General features: G+C 24.2%; 2 protein-coding genes across 2 annotated transcripts; one reads left to right on the forward strand and one right to left on the reverse strand.

Moving 5' to 3' along the window:
* Positions 1 to 25: 25 nt before the first annotated feature.
* LOC145842098 (uncharacterized) lies at positions 26 to 619 on the reverse strand. The gene has a single exon (XM_082949480.1). The coding sequence runs from the start codon at positions 605 to 607 to the stop codon at positions 323 to 325; it is 285 nt and encodes a 94-aa protein (XP_082805606.1). The 5' UTR covers positions 608 to 619; the 3' UTR covers positions 26 to 322.
* A 5,670-nt stretch (positions 620 to 6,289) lies between these two features.
* Positions 6,290 to 10,506, forward strand: LOC145842725 (uncharacterized). Its single transcript, XM_082950203.1, has 3 exons — positions 6,290 to 6,379; positions 9,741 to 9,884; positions 10,151 to 10,506. Exons 1-3 carry the CDS (start codon positions 6,326 to 6,328, stop codon positions 10,310 to 10,312), a joined length of 360 nt encoding a protein of 119 aa, XP_082806329.1. The 5' UTR covers positions 6,290 to 6,325; the 3' UTR covers positions 10,313 to 10,506.
* Positions 10,507 to 20,841: the final 10,335 nt, after the last annotated feature.

A 20,841-nucleotide genomic window follows, 5' to 3' on the forward strand; every position in this document is an offset into this window, starting at 1 on the left:
AGAAAAAATAGATTTCAACTGAAAGAGTTTTTATACTTTTTGTTTACACTTTACAATTTTAACTTTAAACAAAATCCAACATAAAAATTAAAATGAAATACAAATTTTATTACCTTAGATTTTAAAATAAAAAACTTTGGTTTAGTAATCATAATTTAAACATAATAACAATAGCTTTCTAATTTAAATAAAGAAATACTTACAATACGAAAATAAACATTTGTAAAAACAAATATGATCATGTTCAATAAATACTAAAAGTTACTTTTTACTCTTACACCTTATGAAGTTAAAATTTTTCAACAAAAATGTTTTCTTTTTTTTATTTATTTCTGTCAGTTAATCCTAGTAATACATCAACTGGTTTGTATTTCCATTCGTCTTTTTCAGATTCTTTTAGAATGCTTCTCAGATTTTCCATTCTTTCACAATGTTTTGCCTCTTCTTGCACTTTCAAATACCTACCTTCGTTGGACTTGGCTTTTGGGACGGCTTTTCTTGACTTTTTTGGTGCTTTTTTGCCCAATGCACTGCTGGAGGTTGGTGAGGCAGAGTTGGTTGGAGTTTCTTGTTGGCTTCTTTGCCTCCTGTTGCTTACTCTTGGCATTTTACTTATTTATTTGTCTGAGAAAATATTATTCTTTAAATTTAACACATCAAAAAGGTTGTTTATGTATTAAATAACTGTTTTTCTTATAAGTAATTTTATCAAGTTATTTTGTTTTTAAAATAAAAAATTTATATAAAAAACAGACTACAAATGTTTATTTTTTAATTCTTTTGTGTCGGGCACAAAAGCTTTTTTTTTTGTACATAGTTAGTTAGGAATGAAGTAACTTGTCCAAAACAAACACTTTTTGCTAATAAAGCTAATTGACTAATTACAAACATTCAGGTTAAAAACAAAGCTCATTAGAAAATCAAAAGGTAAAATATGTTTAGTTTTAACTAATATGGTTTTAGATTATACAGAGTTTTTGAAAAAAATTCAAATAAAAATAAACCAGTTAAAGTAATAACAAACTTTTAAAAATTAAGTGTACTAAAATGATGTTTTTTATCTTTGGTCAATATTATATGACTAAATAATTTGTCTATATCAGGGGTCAGCAAACTGCAGTCAACAAGCATGTTTTTCCACAAACATGAAAATTTGGCTTGCAAAAAAATATTTGAAAATTTACACTAATAATACTAAGGTTTAAAATAAAGAGTTTCAGATAAAAAAGGTCTCAGGTAGAGTTAATGGGAAATTAAAAACTCACATTAAACATTTTGGATTGAAATGAAAACTAAAACAACAACTGTGGCCTGTGATCTTTTTTTATTTTGAAAACTTGGCCCAGCCACCAAATGCTCACTCCTGGTCTATTTTGAAAAAATAAAAATAAATAATACTTATCTGTTTTATACACTTATAAATTTAGTAGGGCTGGCACTCTTGGTGGCAAAGAAAGTGTCTTAAAAAACAAGTCAGAGTTAACTTTAATTGATAAACTAAGAAAATTGGTAGCTTTTACAAATAGACATTATTAGTATGGTGTAAAACATTTTGTAGATAACAATTACTTACAAATATTAAACTTTTAAGTTAAAAAACTAGTTAGAGATAAATAAAAATATCTAAAGTAGTCTTTATTGGCCAGGGTTGTTTCTGAGAGCCCTAAGTGAGTGGCATCCCTGCTATAGGGTAGGGAAAATGATCCTGAAGTTGTTTCAGAGTTGACTTTTTTTGAATCGAAAATATTGTCATAGTCCTAGGTGATCTCAAACTATCCTAAGTCATCTTGAGTTTTTCAAATCATTTTAACTTTTTAAGAAAAATGCAAACATTTAGTAAAGTTAGGGAGGTGGGAACCCTGTTAAAATGTCTTTAACAGTATAAAACCATTGAAAAGATATTGTAATGCTGTATTAATTGTGTTATATGCGTATCTCTTGAACTTATAAAACCTTAGTATTATAATGTTCTTCAAAAAGAAAGCTTGTTTTCTTTGTAGTTTGATTAAGGCCATAGGGTAGTCCAACATTTTTTTTTACAAAAATTAACTTAGGCTTTTATATGAAAGCTTTAATTACAAACTACAAGCTAATTTTTATAGAATTCAAAAATATCATTTAACTTTTGAGATATTTAAATTTTTGTAAAAATTTTCCAATATAAACGTATGGACCGCAAATTTTTTAGGGTCAATTTTCTTGGAAATTTTAAAATTCACTAAAAATCTATCTTCTTCATTTTTCAAGCAATCTTCTTAAAATTTTCAGGAAACCTTCCTTATAATAAAAGGAAAAAACTTTATTTCAGAGTTTAAATAATTTAAAAAAAAAAAAAAATTTATCACAAAAATTAAAAAAGAAAGTGTTTTTTTTTCAAAAAAAAAAATTTTTACAAATTTTTTTTTTAAATTCCAAAGTAAAGTTTTTTTTTATTGTATAAAGATTAGACTGTGAAAGTTAGAAGAAGATTGCTTGAAAAATGTAGGAGGAGATATATTTTAAATTAAATAGTCTTTTTTCGCTGTTTTAGTTTTTCCTTTCCATAGGGAACCTATTATGCTGCTGGACTTTGACTGGTCATATCTCAAAAAATTATTTGAATTTTTTAAAACGATAAGAAGCATCTTGAAGCTTAGAAAAAACTCTATAAAATAGGATCAACTTGTAAAATCATGGTTTACCCCCCCCCCCCCCTATGGCCTTAAATCTGGTGTGTATAAAGACAAAAATATTTACTGTGAAGGCAGAGTTCATTTAAAAAAAACATAGTTGAGACGTTCCCAATTTGATAACTATTTGTTGTCACCACAAGCCAGCTCTTTTATGGTTTGAATTGGTCAAAAACTTGAAAACATCTTGACAATTACAATGGAGCATAGGAAACTGTAATTGTTGATTTTGGTATAGTCCAGTGCTTCTGAACCTTTTTCCAGTGGCGGAACCCTTTTTCAAAGTTCAATTTTTCTGCGGAACCCCTAATTTTAATTTTACATAAAATGTTTAAATAAATAAATTTTCTTTTTTAAATTTCAAAAGGCTTTGCGGAACCTCTGAGAGGCGTTGCGGAACCACTGGTATAGTAGTCAATACCCACTTACAGTTTTTGATGAGAGGAAAGCTAAGGTAAAAAACTTAAGTTTTGTTTGGTTAAGTTGCTGCATTGATTGCAATAAATTTTTAATATATACTATTGATGACTTTTATTGCAATACCTTTTAACTTTAAGTTAATCCAAAAAATTCCAGCAAAAAAATTAAGAACAGTTCTCTTACTGTCCTCTTATAAGAAGAACAACTTTTTTTTGTTTATGTGTCAACCACAGGCTTTAAAAATTTTAAATAGAGTTTTAAGAGAGTAACATTAGGACCTATTTAGCCCAAAATAGTTCAAGGGGACAAGTCGCTTTTGTTATAAGTAACTTTTGCATAGATTTGACTTGCATATTTTGAAACATAACTACATAAAATTCGTAATAAAATAAAATAAACATATTATAACTCAAGTCAGCATTAATGAGAAACTAAACTTATACAAAAAATATTATAATTACAACAGACGTAGATACTAAATAAAAATAGCTCAAAAGTGACTTTTGTGCATTTTTAATACTTTCACATAGTATATTATGTTGAAAATTATTAAAAAAGCATGTTTACAGATGTTTTATCTATATAGTAAGCTTTTTTGGTGCAATATGTTAGAGTAAATTCTAGTCCTTGAAAATCATTTTTGGTTCTTACAGAAAGATCCATCAAACTCCTGGAGCGCTCAAAACAATTAATGTTGGGAACTCTTTTACCTCATTCAGGAAATAGAGAATTAGATTAAAAGATTACAGCAGATTGGCAGGAACATTTGCTAACAATCAGACTCTGTAAACTCCACCAAAAATTAGACAAAATATGGTTCCCAAAAAGCCAGCTATTATACATCATTCGCCTCATAGAAGAATGAGTAAATCAATTTATTTAGCTTAATTTTGTTTTAAAATAATATAACTTATTGGTGCATTTCAAATTTAAATAGATCATCAGTACATCAAAAATATCTTTTTATCAACATAAAATTTGTTAAGTTTCAAAATTGTAAGAAAAGACTAATGATCATTAACTTTTGTAGCGCTTTTTGAATAAATAGATACATTTCACAGAAACTGTTATCTGGTCTTCTTACATCTAAGGTTAACACTATCCACACCCTACTATATTTGCTCCAGGCTACTTAGTATGCACTCATATATTTATATGGATGGATAAACAAAACACTAGCTAGCTTTTTTCAATGCTCAGTTTTTAAAAAATTAGTGTATATAAGAGACAACTTCAAATTTGAAGTCAGGCTGTAAATAAAATAATATTTGATTCAATAGTCTAAGAGTGAATTATAAAAACAAAAACATTTAAATATAAGTTTTTGTATTTAAAGTATTTAAATTTTAGCAATAATTTACAATAAAAAAAATGAAATATATACATTTCGATATAAATAACTGATGTTTAATAGCATACTTAAATTTATACAATAAAAAAAAAACAACAAACTGCGTGTTTAATTATGATTCTTTTTTAATGTAGTTTTAAAACAAATGTCACACACTTTTTAAAAGTTCGAAATTTTAACTCGCTTTTTTTAATATATCAATTTAGTACTGTTTACAAAAAACGGTACAGAAATTGACAACCAAAAATAAAATCAAAAAACTGATGTGTAAAAATTTTTTTGATCATTTAGCTACTACTACACACTAAAAGTATATTTTTAAATCTTTTTAAACATGTTAATTTTCACAACTATTACTTCAACTGTTTTACATTAAGTAACATTGTTTATTTGTTTCTTTGTTGCAGAATTTGCAATAAAAACAAATATAAACAGTTAGTTTTCATCTTTTCAGGAAACTATTAAAAATTACTTGATGACTAACTTCTACTATTAATAACTACAAATAAACTATTAAATAAACTGGGCTAGTATACTTAAACATCAGTCGGAGTTTTAAAAAAATCTGATTCAGCAAAATAAAGATTTTTTTAATTTATTTTTAATTATAAATATTTAAACTTTATTTTTGATTAACTTTATTATGATTTTGTAAGATGGGTTATAGATAAGGTCATAAAAAATATTAAAAAAAAAACTTCAAATAATTTGCTGACTTAGATCTTTCAGCTAAGTTAAGAACACTTTTCAATTAATTGTAATTTTATATTTTTATTTGATAGATCAATTTGACTTGAAAAACTAAAAAAAAAATATCAGGCATACCGCATAAAAAGTACTACATTACATTTAATACATGTTTACCAAATAAATACGTAATAAACACAGTTAGTAAGCAATGCTGACACTAAATACCAAAAATAAAATTAAAAGCATATTTTAAAACGATTGTTAATAAAACGATTAAAATTATTTGACGTAAATAATACATCTTGTTCAATCTAAAAAATACGTTGTTGCCTGTGGGCTGTACAATTCACGTAGCTTCTAAGGAATTTAGTAGAGATATAAAAGTTGCTGGCAATAATTTTAACCTTGTTATACAGTGTTTAAAATAGATTAAACCTAGCTGAATAAACTTATTACTAAATAGTAATAAAAACAAAAAGAGAGGATATTTAAAAAAACAATTTTTTCTAAGGACGTTGGTGTACGAGAAGATCTCTCGGTCATCAATTCTTACACCTTGAATAGCTTTAATATAAAAATAAAAATTCAAGTTTACATCTTAAAGTGTTTTCATACCTATGAAACAAATATATTTTAAATTATAAGTATAAATAGCTAAACCGTTTTTTTTCTTAAGTATAACAGTTTGTTTTTTCTTTTGAAAGACTTATTTCATTTGTAAGCATTTTTATTATGTTTTGAGTATAAAAAGGTGTAATAAATGTTCTCGACAAGACTTTAAAAGGTATCCATGTAGTGTGTGACCCGAATCCCGATAACTAAAAGGTTTTTTCATGCACTAGGTTCTAGGACTAAGTATTTTGAGTTTTTTTTGTCGTTCAATAAATTATATAGTTCAGTACAATAGTTGTGTATGAATTTTTGCTTAAAAACATTAGAAATGACTATTTAGTTTGATATTAAGCTAGTCGTGAAAACTAGGTATAAAATTGCTGTAATTTAGTGATTTCATTTAAAATTTCTACCAAAATCTTTTTTCAGCCTTATTTAAAAATTTTAAAACTAAGCCTTGACTTTATTAACATAAACTTTATTGTGAATATTGAACATTTATAGTATAAGCAAAATATTTTCAAAATTACTTCATTGTAACAAACAACAAAAGAAGAATAAGACCAAAACCTTATTATATAATATGTCTGAAAAATGGATAGCAGTATTAAAGAAAAGACAGTCTGATCTTTCTAAAGTAAGTCAAATTTTCAATAATACAGTCTGCTAGCTCTTATTTTTCTATTTAGAACTGTATTAATAAAGTAAATAATGTCTTACAAAAACTAAGTTTTATTAAGTTTTTTTTAAATAAAGTAAAAAGTTTAGAATTTAAAATAAAAAAAATGACTTTTAGTGTTCTTTTTTCAGGCTATGCATGAGATTTTTTGATATTTCAAAAGATAAGTTCTTCTATGACATAATAACATTCCTAATATTTTTAAGGATTGTATTAGTTATGAAATTAGTTGGTAATTATCTAGGATGATATTGCACCAATATCAAACTGAAAATGTATTATATTTGACTACTTTTTTAACTATAATTATATGCTAAAGATATATGTTTCAAGCTAATATGTTTAATCTAAAATGATACACTTAAACAAGCTATGTAAATACATAGTTAGAATTATTTTTTTTTATGATAAACAAAAATATTTAAATGACTTTATTTTACAATATTTAAATCAATATAAATTATTGTATTGATATAATCGCTTATATTTTCAAATAAATTATTACATATTTAAGTTTTAGTAGTTTATGATAAATAAATTTAATTTTATTTATTTGTTTATTAAATACAAATTTTAAGCCAAAAAATATGGTTAAAAATGTCATTGAATTAAACGTATTTTTAGTTTGATATTTGTGCAACATCATCCTAGGTAATTACCAATTAGTTTACATGGTATTTTTGTAGTTACTAAATTAAGCTAATTCTCAAAATTTTTATTACTTTATTTTTAGGTTGTTTTGTTATGAAAATAAGTAGTATCACTTAGACTAGTCAGTTTAGATCAGGTTAGCTTGTTAATGGAGTTATCACTAAGGCCTATTAAATTAGTTTAAATATAATTAAAAACTTAGACCAACTCAGGGTAGTTTGACATTTAATCTATTTAATTCTTAAGCTGTTTTTCTACTTTTAAAAAAATGCAAATTAAAAAACTCTTCTTATTGAAACTCTTTTTTTTCAAACATGAAAAATTAGGTTATTGTATAGGTTAGCAACGCCTATTTTATTTATTAAATTTATTGTTTTCAAAGATACTTTTTGACATCATATTAAATTTTTTTTGTTTGTGGGGTTGCTAATTTATTAAAAGTATATATTATAAATTATTAACATAAAAAACAAAATTAATAAAAAAGTAAAAATTAATAATAAACAAAAAAGCTACTGACCAAGGGTAAGGGTTAGGGGTAAGAGTGATAATAGAAAAGTTGATAAAAAAAAGTTAATAAAAAACTAAATAAAAAGCTAAAACTAACTTTGATAATAATTGTAAATATTAGCAGGGCGTAGTTCCTAAATTAAACAATAACCAAAAATTAAACTATAAAACTTCAATATTTTGTATAGTTAACTCATAGTCTATTTTTTAACTTTTCTTAATTTTATAGTAATAGTTGAATTATTATGTATATCTTTTACCCTAGAGCAGTGGTCTTGAACCTTTTCAAAAGCTGTAATTTTTATTAGATTATATTTGAATTATTATTTTTATTTTTCTTGGTTAAATTAAGTTTTAATTATAATTTATTAAAAATACTGCCTATTTTCATGTGCTGAGTTCCTTAGTATATAATTAACAATTTAAAATCTATATATGTCATAATAATGGAACCTAAATTATGCTTAAATTAGCCAGGAATAAAACATGGAATTTGACAATTTAGGCTTAAAAACATAGAAGTTTAAAAAACTCAAAAGCCTGGAATTTTGAACAAAAGTCACTAAAAAACCATGAATTTTAAACAATTTTTAAATGTTGTTAAGTAAAAATTTAATTTGAAACAAAAATCTATCATAAAAATAAAACATGTTTGTCATTGTCAAAATTTTTTTTATTTAAAATCTAATTTAAAGTAGCTTTACAGTATCTTTTTAATGTTGTTATACTATTTAAAACAATTTTTTTACTCCTTGTGTTTAAGTACTTTATTAACAATGAAAAATCTAAAAAACATTAAATAAGTATAAATATTAGCACTCATATATAATATGAACACAGTAAAATGAACCATAGTTCAATTATGGTACAATTTTCAACTGAATTTTTAAATAAAATTTGACCCAAAAACGTGTACTTTCAACAACCTTAAAGAAATTTTGAAAGTCTGGGAAAGTATTCCAAAAACCAGTAGCAACCCTGTATTTTGATATGCCAAAAACAACAGTAAACAATCATGTATTTATCAGGTAAGGATTCTAGTCACGCAGATTAATTCTCAGCCTTTACATGTTTTATAAATTAAAATAATAAAAGCTTAGGTAAATAGAATAATGTTGTATTGTAATTTTACTTATTTATTTGAGTGCATGGTTTGTGTAAGAATTTATTTATACTGTTATGGGTTTTAAAAAAACAAAAATTTATTAATTCATAATTTCACAAATCAATAAGATAGCAATTCTTCTCTTTTGATGCAAGTTAAGAAGTTTCATTTTATTTTTATTGAAAATTCTATTAAAATTCAATTAATTAAAAGTATATAAAAATACAACAATTAGTTTTGTTTGAAGTATAAAATTTGAGGCAGAAGTACAAAATTAATTTTATTTAAGCTTTCCTGATAAACTCAACTGACATCTCTAACTTTTGCTTTTAAAGATTTATTTCCTAAAATAATTATGACCCAGGTACATGATAATAACAGTCACAACTCTGACTATCACTTTAAAAAATGCACTTACACTGTTGCCACACTTACTCTACTCATTAGAATACATTAGAAATTTGTATGATTTTTTTTTGAAAACTCTGACTACTTCATATTTTTTTAATATACCTCAGGCTAGTTTTTATTCAAAGTTTTGTTTTCATGCATTAATTTTTTATATAATGATATTTTAAGCTGTTTAAGGTTAAGTTATAACATTTTTGAAAGAATATTTTATTGACTTAAAATGTTTGACAATTTCTACTATGTAAATTAATTAAATTTTAAATTTAATTCTTTGTTTAGGTGATCAAAATACATTTTGGTTATAAATATATAGTCAAATAACTACTCTAGTTATTACTTTTTTACTTTGATAGTGTGTATAGACTTTAAGTATTTCTATAATTCTACTAAAAGTTTGAGTAAAAGTAATACATTAATGTAACTAAATTAACTAAATAATTTTTTTTGTAACTTTTGTACACAGATGATCCATTTAGTTACAATTTAATTATAATGTTAATTATATAACTAAAAAAAAAACTCTTTAATTTCAATCATTGCATACTTTAAAAAAGTTTTATTTATTCAAGTTTATAAACCTTACTTTCAATTAAATAAGCTATTTATAATGTTTGGTTGATAAAAATGGTTAATTTCATATAGGTAAATGCAATCTGTCAGAAATGCCTTGAAAAGGGTCACTGGACATATGAATGCCGAAATCCCAGAAAGTATGTGAAAAGAAAGTCCAGGACGTCTGAGTTGAAGAGGCGCATGAAAAATGAAATGATAAAAGAGAAACCAATGGTAGGCATAATTTAGTTTTTAATTTATAATTTACAGTTTTATAGGAAGTATAATTTACATCTTTAATAACTTTCATTTTTAAATAGAAGAGTGAAAGTAGTTATAGTTAAGTAAATAGTAGTATTAGTAATCTAAAAAGTAGAATAAAAAATACTTTGGAACATTTTATATTTATGCTTATAGGTTCTAGAATACTACTTTTTTATCATGTACAAAAAGTACCTTAAATATTTATTTCTCATTAATAGAAGGCCATTTTTAACCAGGTTTCAGTTAAAAGAAAGAGGAAATCTTCATCAAGCAGTTCATCTTCTAGCAGTGATTCGTCTAGTGATTCAGACAGCTCCTCTTCTTCAAGCGATTCTTCATCGAGTAGTTCGTCATCTTCTAGCAGCTCTTCATCCAGTAGCTCCTCAGATTCTGATTGAACTTTCTTAGTGAAGAACTGTTCGAAATTGTTTATTAGATTTATTTTTTGAAAAAGTATAGAACTGTAAGATAGTCTTTCCTTCAAAGTTAATTTAACATTAAGTAAAGTTTCCAAGTTTTTGGCGTTTTTTAAGAAAATGTTCTAAATTATGATATTATTACTTTATTTATCTGAATTTGATTTTGTTTACATAACTACCTAAGAAAAATGTTTTATTTGGTTATGTGATTTTAAAAGAATACTTTAATAAAGTTTATTTCTCAAAATAAACTTTAAAAAATTGTATTAGTCTAAAATACTTAAAGCAACGAAAAATAGTTATTTTATTATTGTACATATAAACAAGCTTGTTTAGTTTTTATTTAATAATAGTTATTTATGCTAATAGTTTGTTATATTTTTTTTTATTGCGAAGACTTATACCACACATTGAAGATTTGATAATAGAAAAATTTCAAAATCTAATGTTAATATTTTGAATTTTAACAATTTTTATTTGTTTGTTGCCAACTTTTCAGACTGTTCTAAATCTGTAAAAAATCTAAAAATTTAATTTTACTAACTATATTCTATTTGCTTAAATTTTACAACCAAAAAAGTTTAATAAAGCAAGTTTACTATAGTTATTAAATTTTTGTTGGGTAACAATTTACATTTTTTTTAAATATTAAAAATGTTTTTTGACCATAAACAGTGCTAAAGTTTTGAGAATAAAATATTTTAATAGTAATAGAAATAATATGTATATATAACTAGTCGTATGACCTACATTATACAGAATATTAAATTAAAACGAAAAAGTGCAAACTTAAATTATATTTTTAACTCATGAAGTTAATATTGTTGCTCAAAAACTTTAAAATACGAAGCTACTAAGTTATTTTTATTTTTAGATACTACCAAACTTATTGTTTTAAGTAGTTTTCATTTTGTTATTTTAAATACTTGTAATCATAGTTTATTAGGTACTTAGCTCTCGTTAACCCATTAAATACAGTAACACTTAATTTAAAGTTATACAAATTGAAGTCTATGAAGTTAATATGTACGTGAGTTATTTTATATGTTTTAAACTAATGTTAAAAGTGTTTTGATCTTCAATTTGTATAAAAAAAACTATTTTTTGCATATATAGCTTTAGTACAGAAGTTAAGTAATATTAAAAATACTAAATTTCAATCTAAAAAGAGATAATTTTTGTAATTAGTTTGATCTTAATAATGCTGCTTAACAAGTTTTTAAACTTTTATTTACCCTTTAAATGTTTTAAGTTATAAATGATTAAGAAAATATTCCGCAAGAATGAGGAAAAGTTGTTTTTATTTTGAATAATTAATATTTTGCGTAAACACACACGATTTAAGTACATTTTAGTCGTTGTTTTGAATAAAATACTAAGAAATTTTAAAAGTATTTATACTTGTTACATACTTATAGATGCGTTACTACTGTTTTGATAGAAAGTTGCTTTATTAATTGCGGTAGAATGGGTAAATACATGTCATTAACTGCTTTGGAATAAAAAAAAATGTTTAAAAAATAAAAATTTAGATTCAAGTAAAACAAACTAAAAACCTTCTGTTTTGTTTATAAGTTGAACTTTTTCGAGAGTTTTTGAAAGGTATCTATTCAAATTGCGTTGCTTTCCAATAAGCAAACTTTATAAAAACAACTATTTCAAATGGTTTATTTGAGTTAAAAAACTACAATACTTGAATTTTAAAAGACTGCGCTTTTTATAAAACGGTTGTTAAAACTAGACTAATAAATTTAGGGGAATATAGATTATTAATTTAGTCCATTTATGTAGTACCTGTTAAACTCTTAGACTTTTTATGTTAAACATTAATTTGTTTAAAGGCTACTACTAGCTAGGTTAAATGAAGATATTAAAAATTCGTTCTAAAATAGTTTGATTCTGAAAATCAAAACAAGGATTCGCTAATTCAGAGTATGTTTTCAAATAAAATCTAATAACTTAAGGCTCAATTACTTTATTTTAATATTTAAAATATATAAGAGATTTTTGATTTGTTTATAAATTGAAATAAAAATTCTATTTTATCCTATTACTACACTATACAATTTAAATGCTTAAAAAAAATATGACATAGTTTTATCTGTTAAAACTATCACTCTTAGTAAGGGACATAGCAAACACATGTACTGTATTACACTGTTTATAACACAAATAAGTCGCTAAATTTAAAACTTCACTTTATGTCGACGGTTTAATATTTCTATTTCATTAGCTTAATAATATAATGTTTGAGTTATTATTCGTAAATCTTTATATAAGATAGTTTAACCTCAGATTTTATCAAAAATTTGGTTATTATTGGACCACAATATTTACTTATAAGTAAAATTATTGGTTACAGTCAAAACTAGACCTTGTTATTACTCAATTTATTTTCACAATAACTCACAAAATAAACAGTAAAAAGTACTTTTTGTCAATTTAAAAAACGTTATATAGTAATTGAAACGATATGTAAGTTTAATGCAGGGTTTCCCAAAGTGGCCTATAATTTGAAACCTACACTATACTTTATGGGAGTTGATGATGAAGAGCAAAAATGGTCTTATGCATATTTAAGGGTAGTAGAAGAATTATTGTCGAAGGAGGCCATAGCTTTTTTAATTTATTTGAAGGAGGCTTTATGAAAAAAAGTTTAGGAAAACCTTTTTTGAAGGAAATTAGACTTGAAAAATATCAATAACTCATTTACAAATTTACCTGCTATTCTACAATGTGACGATGTAAAATTTTCAATTATATTTAAAGATTAGAATAAATAACTTTATTTATTCTGTATAAAATGTTAGTTGAACTTAACTATTATAAAAAGATAAAAAACTGAGCTTAATATCGAAATTAAAAAAAAATATTTATATATACATATTTCTAGTAGATATCAACTAAAAAATTTTTAGCCATTACATTTAAAGGGTTAAGTTTATAAAATAGCTAAATTAAAACACTTGACGTAAACTTAAATTTGATAATGCTTAAAAAAATGAATTGGCGAATATACTATCTAAACTTTTTCTATTAGAACTAGAATAATGTCAAAATTTCATATTTTTTAATTAACGTAAAATAGTTACAAAATAAGTTTGATTTAAAGTACATATTATTATAATTTATTAAACGACACAAAAAAAAGATGCTCAAAATATCTGGTCCTAAGACCAAGTGCACGAAGAACATAATCATGTGATTGATATGCAGCACTGGACAGTTTCAAAAACTTTGAAGTTGACAGCGCGTAGTTCAGTACCTTGGTCCAACATAAAACGTATCTTTAATGTGGCCGATCAACCACTCGCAGAAGTCCATAACCTAACAAAAAACTTTGATTTGTTTTTATATTGATACTTGACTTAACAATGTTAAATTAGATATTAAAATTACGAGAGTACGTAAAAGTGATTTTACCCGTCGAGCTTCTTTAAGTTTTCTTTCAAGCTTTCGTCTCCTTTAGTTTTCTAAAATCAAATATGAGTTTAAATGAAAACTTTAAGAATTATTCTTAGATTATTCCGCATTAAACTTTTTTTTATTAAAACATGTTTAACAAATCGAAACTTTAAAAAAAGTTAGGTACTTAAAAATTTATTTAGGGGAAATATAAAACTATATTAAAAAAACCTTTAAAGTGCACTAAATATTTAAGAAAACACGTGTTGTTCATTTATACTAAATTATTTAAAATAGAAACTTCACTAACTTAGCTTTACTAAACCAATGCTTTTCTTTGTATTCAACTTTCTTATCAAGCTTCTTTGTAAACTTTTTTATTTTCGTAGGTGGTTCGGAATCTACTCGCTAACATTCTTCTTTGACTTCTTCCAATATATTTTTGATAAATGATTTTTCTGCATCTTCAATGTCTTTTCTCTTCCTTTCCCTCTATAAAATCTTAATATAAGAAAAACTTTGTTCAGATAAGTTTGTTTCTTTAACAAACCCCAGTTAAAATAATCTAAAAATCAACAACGTTTTACAGATTGGACTAGAAATGGTCGGGTCAGAAATAAAAGGGATATAAATGATCGTGTTAGAAAAGAAGGGATTAGACATGATCGGCTAAGAAATGATCGGGATAAAAACTGTTTGGTAATATATAACCAGGTAAAACCTATCAGGTTAGTAATAAAGGAACAGATATAAAAGAGTTAGAATTTATCAGGTTAGTAATGATCGAGTCAGATATGAACGGGTTTGAAATGATCGGCTCGCAGTAAATATAACTACAGCACGGCTTCCTAAAGTGACCTAAAAATAGCCTGAGTTTATAAGAAAAATAAAATATTAATATAAGCTAAACTCTGTAAAAATTACTACTAGTCTAAACCTAATGAAGCTTTAATACTAATCTATAAATTTATAAAAAAAACTATGTTTCAGTCAACTTCCATTTATTGAACTCTCAGTTGTATTGAGTATCTTATTCAAATAGAAGATTAAATGCCAATAAGTATAAAATTAGTAACAAAAGGACTTAATTAAATCAAATTTAAAAACATTAAAATAAGTCATAAAAAAAAGCTTGAGATTTAGAAAAATATCCTAACTATCCTGAGTAGTTCGACTGTGTGGCAACCCTGTACTTACTAAACAATCTGGTGTGCGTAAAACTTCTTCATATACTGTGCAGTGCAAAATTATTAAAAGCTAGAGAACAGCTGACTGAAACTTTTTACTTTTATACTTATATTTGTCAAATAAACTATGCTTAAAAAATTGTTAACATTTTATATTGTTTATATCATCTATAATAACACAGTAAAAGACATTTACTTTAAACAAGTACAGGTGCCACAGTTGGCCAGTAAATGAAACGGCAAAAATAAAATTTTAATTTTTGTCTGAAAAATTTTCAAGTAGAAAGCGCTTTAAATTAAACTAAAAATTCAATCTCTAATAAATTTATGCTAGTTGGCGCAAAGCATTTAAAGTGTTTTTGAACATCAAATTTTGATGTCTTTGAAAATCGAAAATAAACGGCTAAATGGAAAACTACTTTAACCTAAAAGTATCTTATCTTTTTTAAGTTTAAAATCGGTGTATTAAAATCTCCTGAATAAAATTTCAAACTTTGTACTTTTATCAAATTATACTCTCTAGTAAATCTTTGAAAACTAAGGTAATTTGAATGCACCGGAAGTATAAATGTATATTTATTAAAAAATCTACACTTTAGTAGTTTATAATAAAAAAAATGACAAAAAAAAACACAAAACACACAGCAAAAACATTTTAAAATAGATATTACTTTAAGTCTGTTTTGTTTTATAATAAACTTATTATTTAGTTTGGAAAACTCAATAGATACACTTTTGACTAGATTAAAATTAAATATTTGTGATGATTTACAAATACTGATTTTATAAGAAAAACTATTTCCTATTTTCTAAATAAACACGATTTGGGCCCACTTTAGAGTAATCACAACATAATCGTTGATCAATATAAAAGTAGTTATTTTTGGCATTCTGAATGATTTTGAAAGGCCTACTTACATGTTTATTCATACACAGAAATTAACATATTCATAAAAAATAAATCACCAGCATAATTGAGATCGGTCCAGTAATAGTCAGGAAAGTAAAAAGTCAGTGTTTTTGATGACTTTAAAAATTTTATCCAGGGAAATCCAGTAGTTTTTATAACTGCAATTATTTAAAGAACAATAAAGTAAATGACACAAATAATATTTTCTATAATAAACATTTAAAAAATAATTATTAATTAAGCCATGCAAAACTAACAATATCTCTTAAGTAATACGTTTTCTTTCGGTTTCGTTTTGTTTAGGACTCTACCTAATAAGAAATTAATAGTTTTTTTTTTAAGTATATCTTTTAATAAACAAACTTTAAAAATAATCTTTAAATTATTCAGCTACTAGTATATTGTTTTATTTATTTGTTAATAGCAGCTTATATCTTAACTTCAATTTAATCATAATTTGGATTTAATTTTTTTTAATTTTTTATCAAAATCATAAGTGGTCTAAAATTAAATTTGTTGCACTATTTATATAATACTTTGTAACATACTGTAGTTAAAAAGCTTGTAGTTCTTAGTTTCAGATAAGTACAAATACATGCTTTAAAGTTTTGTCTAACATATTTAAAATATATAAAATAATTTATTTCAGTTAAATACTAATAATGAAACAAGTAATATGTGTTGTGCTAAACATTACTTTTAAATTTAATTAAAAAAAAATTAAACTATCTAATTGAACAAACTACCATCATATTTTTACTGGTTACTGTTTTATTTGCGACTCCTGAAAAAAAGAATAAAAAAAGAAGGTTAGATTATTCACTAAAAATGATGTACAGTAACCTCTCGCATCTTTACGTACTCGTAAAGTTACGCACTCTCGTTTAGTTACGCATTTTAGAAATTTTTAATCTTTTTTAATATTGCACAAATTAGGTTTATTATATATTTTTATAACAAAATGTGTTTTTAAATGCTAACTCACCTCTCTATATCTTTAGACTTTGTAAAATTATGTTCCTTGACTAATTGATAGACATTTAGTTATACCAGAGTATATCAGAAATTTTGTTAACAATAGGAGACTAAATTAAAACTAATGAATTAAAAACCAAACGCATATTTTTGTAAAAAGCTATAGAAACAAATTTTAATATAGACACTACACCATTGTTTAATTGTAAACAAATGCTTGATTATAAATAGAATTTGCTAAGTACAATAGAATATAAATGTTAAATATCAAATAAGTCGCGTATAAATAAAGATAAAAAATACTTGTTATTAAAATTAGTAAAATTATTCTAAAAGTGTTACTATTTTATATAAATTTAAATCATTTTTTTAACGTATGTATAGTTTTATCTTTTGTTTTCATATTTATTAATAAAGTAAATAAAATATTAAAAGTTGTAAAGTCCCCAGTCTGCTTTTAACCAGAAGCAATATCAAAAAACAGCCATTATAATAAGTATATTTGGTACCTGTCGTATCTTCACGATCTCTCGTATCTTTACGCATTTTTTCTGTGGACACAATGTGCGTAAACAATCGAGAGGTTACTGTAAATAGATATTTTGTTTATTTTTTAGTATGTTTAATGATAAATGTTTAATTTGTTTAATAAAAACAATAAACATTTTGACTATGATTTTACTATTTGCATGTGCACAGTTTGCTGTCAGCTAAAACTTATTTAAATTTAATTTTTTTAATAAATTAATTCTTTTAAGAAGCTTATTTTTAGAAAGATTCTTTTTACAAAATAACCTAAAGATTACTATAAAAAATGCTATTCAATGTTAATGAATGGTGATTATGCATAGTTTTTGTAGTAGAAAGTACAAATTTTCTTCAAAATTTGTGAATTTAATTACTAAAAGTTAAAAACATTTATTTGATTGTATGAAATTATTTGAAGCAAACCTTATAATTTTAAATTTTATATAGCAATAGAAAATTGAGTTGAATGACACAAGGTCAAAACCTACAGGTAGACAAAAGAATTTTTCAAGTTTTGATTTTTATAGTTCAATGAAAACTGAACTATAAAAATACTACTCGACAACGACATTAATATTGAGACAACATATTCTTTAAAATTTTGTTTAAGAAAATAATTAGAATCCATATGTTATAAAACTATATGAAGTAAAATACTCAATATATAAGAGCTTAATTATTAAATATATTTTATTCATCAATTGTCAGTTTAAGCTTACGCCGTTTCACCTAGATCTAGAAAGATCTTCAGACCTTTTTAAGTGATGTTTATTTTTATCAAAACAGCTCTTAAAAACTCTCTTTTTTATAAAAGTTAGTTTGTCATCATCAAGTATTCAATTTTTAATTTTTAAATAATTTTTAAAACTTTATACAAAAAAATTACTTTTAAAATGAAATACTATTTTTAATATACACGAACTTTTGTTTAATTTTGTAATTTAGTTCTTATTTATTGAAAAATAAATTTTTAGATTCCCGTTTTAAAACAAATTACTTTTTTTTTAATTTACATAAAATTAAATTAGACTTTGTAATTTAGTTCTTATTAATTAGAAAAATGTTAATATTCTGGCTTTAACACAACTTCTTTTTGAAAAACTAGTACATTTTTAAACTTCAGCTGAAAATTATTAAATCTCAAAATACTTGAAAAAATATGTTGTTTTAAAACCTATTTAAAAAAAAACAGTTTTACTAATGAAATAAAAACTGTATTAAGAAGCAACTGTACTAAGTAGATTGAATATAAAAGGTGGTTTTTATTAAAAAAATGTTAAAAAAAACTTATAAAAGTAGACTAAATCGTAACACAAATTAGTAAAATTTTTTAACTCTACTGGTTGAAACACTAATGGACAGCGGCTAATGTGGTTGTAACCAGACATGTTAAAAAGCTCTGCTTTGTTTACTCGAGCGTGAAACTAATAACTTAAAACAAACTAAATTTTATACGCTTCATTGCTGAATTACCATAGTAATAATTAGCATTTTAACAAGTCTGGTTGTAACCTCTATACAAACAATGCTTTACGTCAATAAGTTAAATACTGGAGACATGTCGTTAGAAAATAAATCTTATATAATCTATTTTATTAAGGTTCTTTCTTTTTTTACTTTTTGAAGAAGGTGACCAGCAAAATTTAGTCAAAAGTTTAATTAAATTTTTAAAAATTATCAAAATGAAAATTTTTTAAAATAAGTATAGTTTTTATAGTATTTTCTTGGTATAAATAAACCATATAAGTTGAAATGAAATCATCAACATTGAAATAAAGGTAAATTAATCATTATACCAAACAAATATACCAAATAAGTATTTAAATTAATTTTTGCAGGCGCATGATGTGCTCTATTATAACCTTAAAATTTCTGTAGTTAAATCATATCATATTGTTTAATTTTCAAAATTTTGTAATTTTATGACTAAAACAAACTATAAAATATACTAAAAAATGGCTTATTTAGTACTAATGATTTATTCTTTTTTAATTAAAATATTTTTGAGATATTTCTCTATAAAATATTTTATAAAAGTTAAATCTGTTGAAAATTGAATTGTATTAGTTTAGATAGTGACATAACCATTTATATTACAACTTTTGATGACTTTTTTGTGTTTCGTGTTGGAGAACTTTTTATTTGCTTTTAAATAAAAAAAACTCAGATAATTTACAAAAGGTAGGCTTTTGATAAATTTACAGCTAACAAAAACAGAAGACTAAAGAAAAATTTACCAGCGTTTAAGCTACAATTAGAAACTATAGAATTTACTACTAGTTTTTAGGTGATAAATCAAGTTTTATATCTAAGTGTTCGTAGTAGTACTTCGACTAATAAAATCCTAGAAGCAGTTGGTTAGTTGATGCTTTTTGGAAATAAACAAAAATACCACGAGTCGTTACCTCGCATTTTTTTAAACTTTTATTTTTAAAAATCTAACTAAGCAATGACACATGATAATTGTAGCTTTTTTTATTTTTCTAGATATTCTTCTTTTTTCAAAGCAAAGTAAGTTTAAATGAAGGTTTATTAAACTTCGTTGTTGAAATAAAATAAAAAAGACTTAAATTTTTCAAGATGATTTGATTTTTGACGATTCAACTTTGAAAACTACACTACTTACAAATGCAAGATTTATTTAAATCTTAAAAAGACTTAAATTTTTGCAATTATAGTAGTATTTGTCACGTTTTTCAAAATTCATACTTAGACGTTTAGGACCTGAATCTTTTTAGAAAGACTCGAAAACTTGTAAACTTATTAGTATTGTTTCCAAAAATCATTAAAAAAAATAAGTTGCAGATACTTAAAATCAATGATAATAAATTAACAGTTTTTATTTCATAAAAGATTTTCCCCAATTTTTTTTTTTTTTTGGAAAATAAAAGACATGCAACAGGAAAAAAAATTAGAATTTTTTTGTTTAACTGGTAAGAGTAAAACAAAATTGAAATGTTTTTAGTACTACAGTGTTTCCTCATTTATCCGGTCCATGCTTATCTGGCCGGTTTTAGTTGAGATATAGAATTATTTAAATAACCTAAAATCAATGCTTTACTACAGGGTTGCCAAAAAACCTGGAATCTTGGAAAAACCTTGAATTTGAAAATTTAGGCTAAAAAAACTTTGAAAAACCAAGAATTTGAGAAATTGAAAAATAAAAGTGTAGTTTTGAACAAAAATTAACATTTATAAAACAACCTTTACATGTTAAGCAGTAAAATTTCGATTTGACACAAAAATTCTATTGTAGAAATAGATTTTATTTGTGATCATCAAATTTTATTTTACTAAAAAACACACTTAAAGAAGCTTTAAGATATCTTTTCAATGTCGTTACTCGTGGCACGGATACATTTTAACGTCTTGTCTAGGACTAATAAGGTCAAACCTTAGTTCAAAGGAAATTATTATGAAAAACAACGCAAAGAACGTTCTTTAGAATAAAAAAGTTTCAAGTTAGCTTTAATGACAACGAAAATAATTGGATTTAAAGTTTG

This window comes from Thalia democratica, chromosome 8, assembly GCF_965202585.1.
Source record: "Thalia democratica chromosome 8, ktThaDemo2.hap1.1, whole genome shotgun sequence".
In the NCBI taxonomy this organism is placed as follows: Eukaryota; Metazoa; Chordata; class Thaliacea; order Salpida; family Salpidae; genus Thalia; species Thalia democratica.

Excerpts from the sequence above, each read along its gene's own strand:
- LOC145842098 (XM_082949480.1), bottom strand. The coding sequence starts at position 607 with ATGCCAAGAGTAAGCAACAGGAGGCAAAGAAGCCAACAAGAAACTCCA.
- LOC145842725 (XM_082950203.1), top strand. The coding sequence starts at position 6,326 with ATGTCTGAAAAATGGATAGCAGTATTAAAGAAAAGACAGTCTGATCTT. Across the intron at positions 6,380-9,740 it reads GACAGTCTGATCTTTCTAAA|GTAAATGCAATCTGTCAGAA; the intron begins GTAAGTCAAATT and ends AATTTCATATAG. Across the intron at positions 9,885-10,150 it reads TGATAAAAGAGAAACCAATG|GTTTCAGTTAAAAGAAAGAG; the intron begins GTAGGCATAATT and ends ATTTTTAACCAG.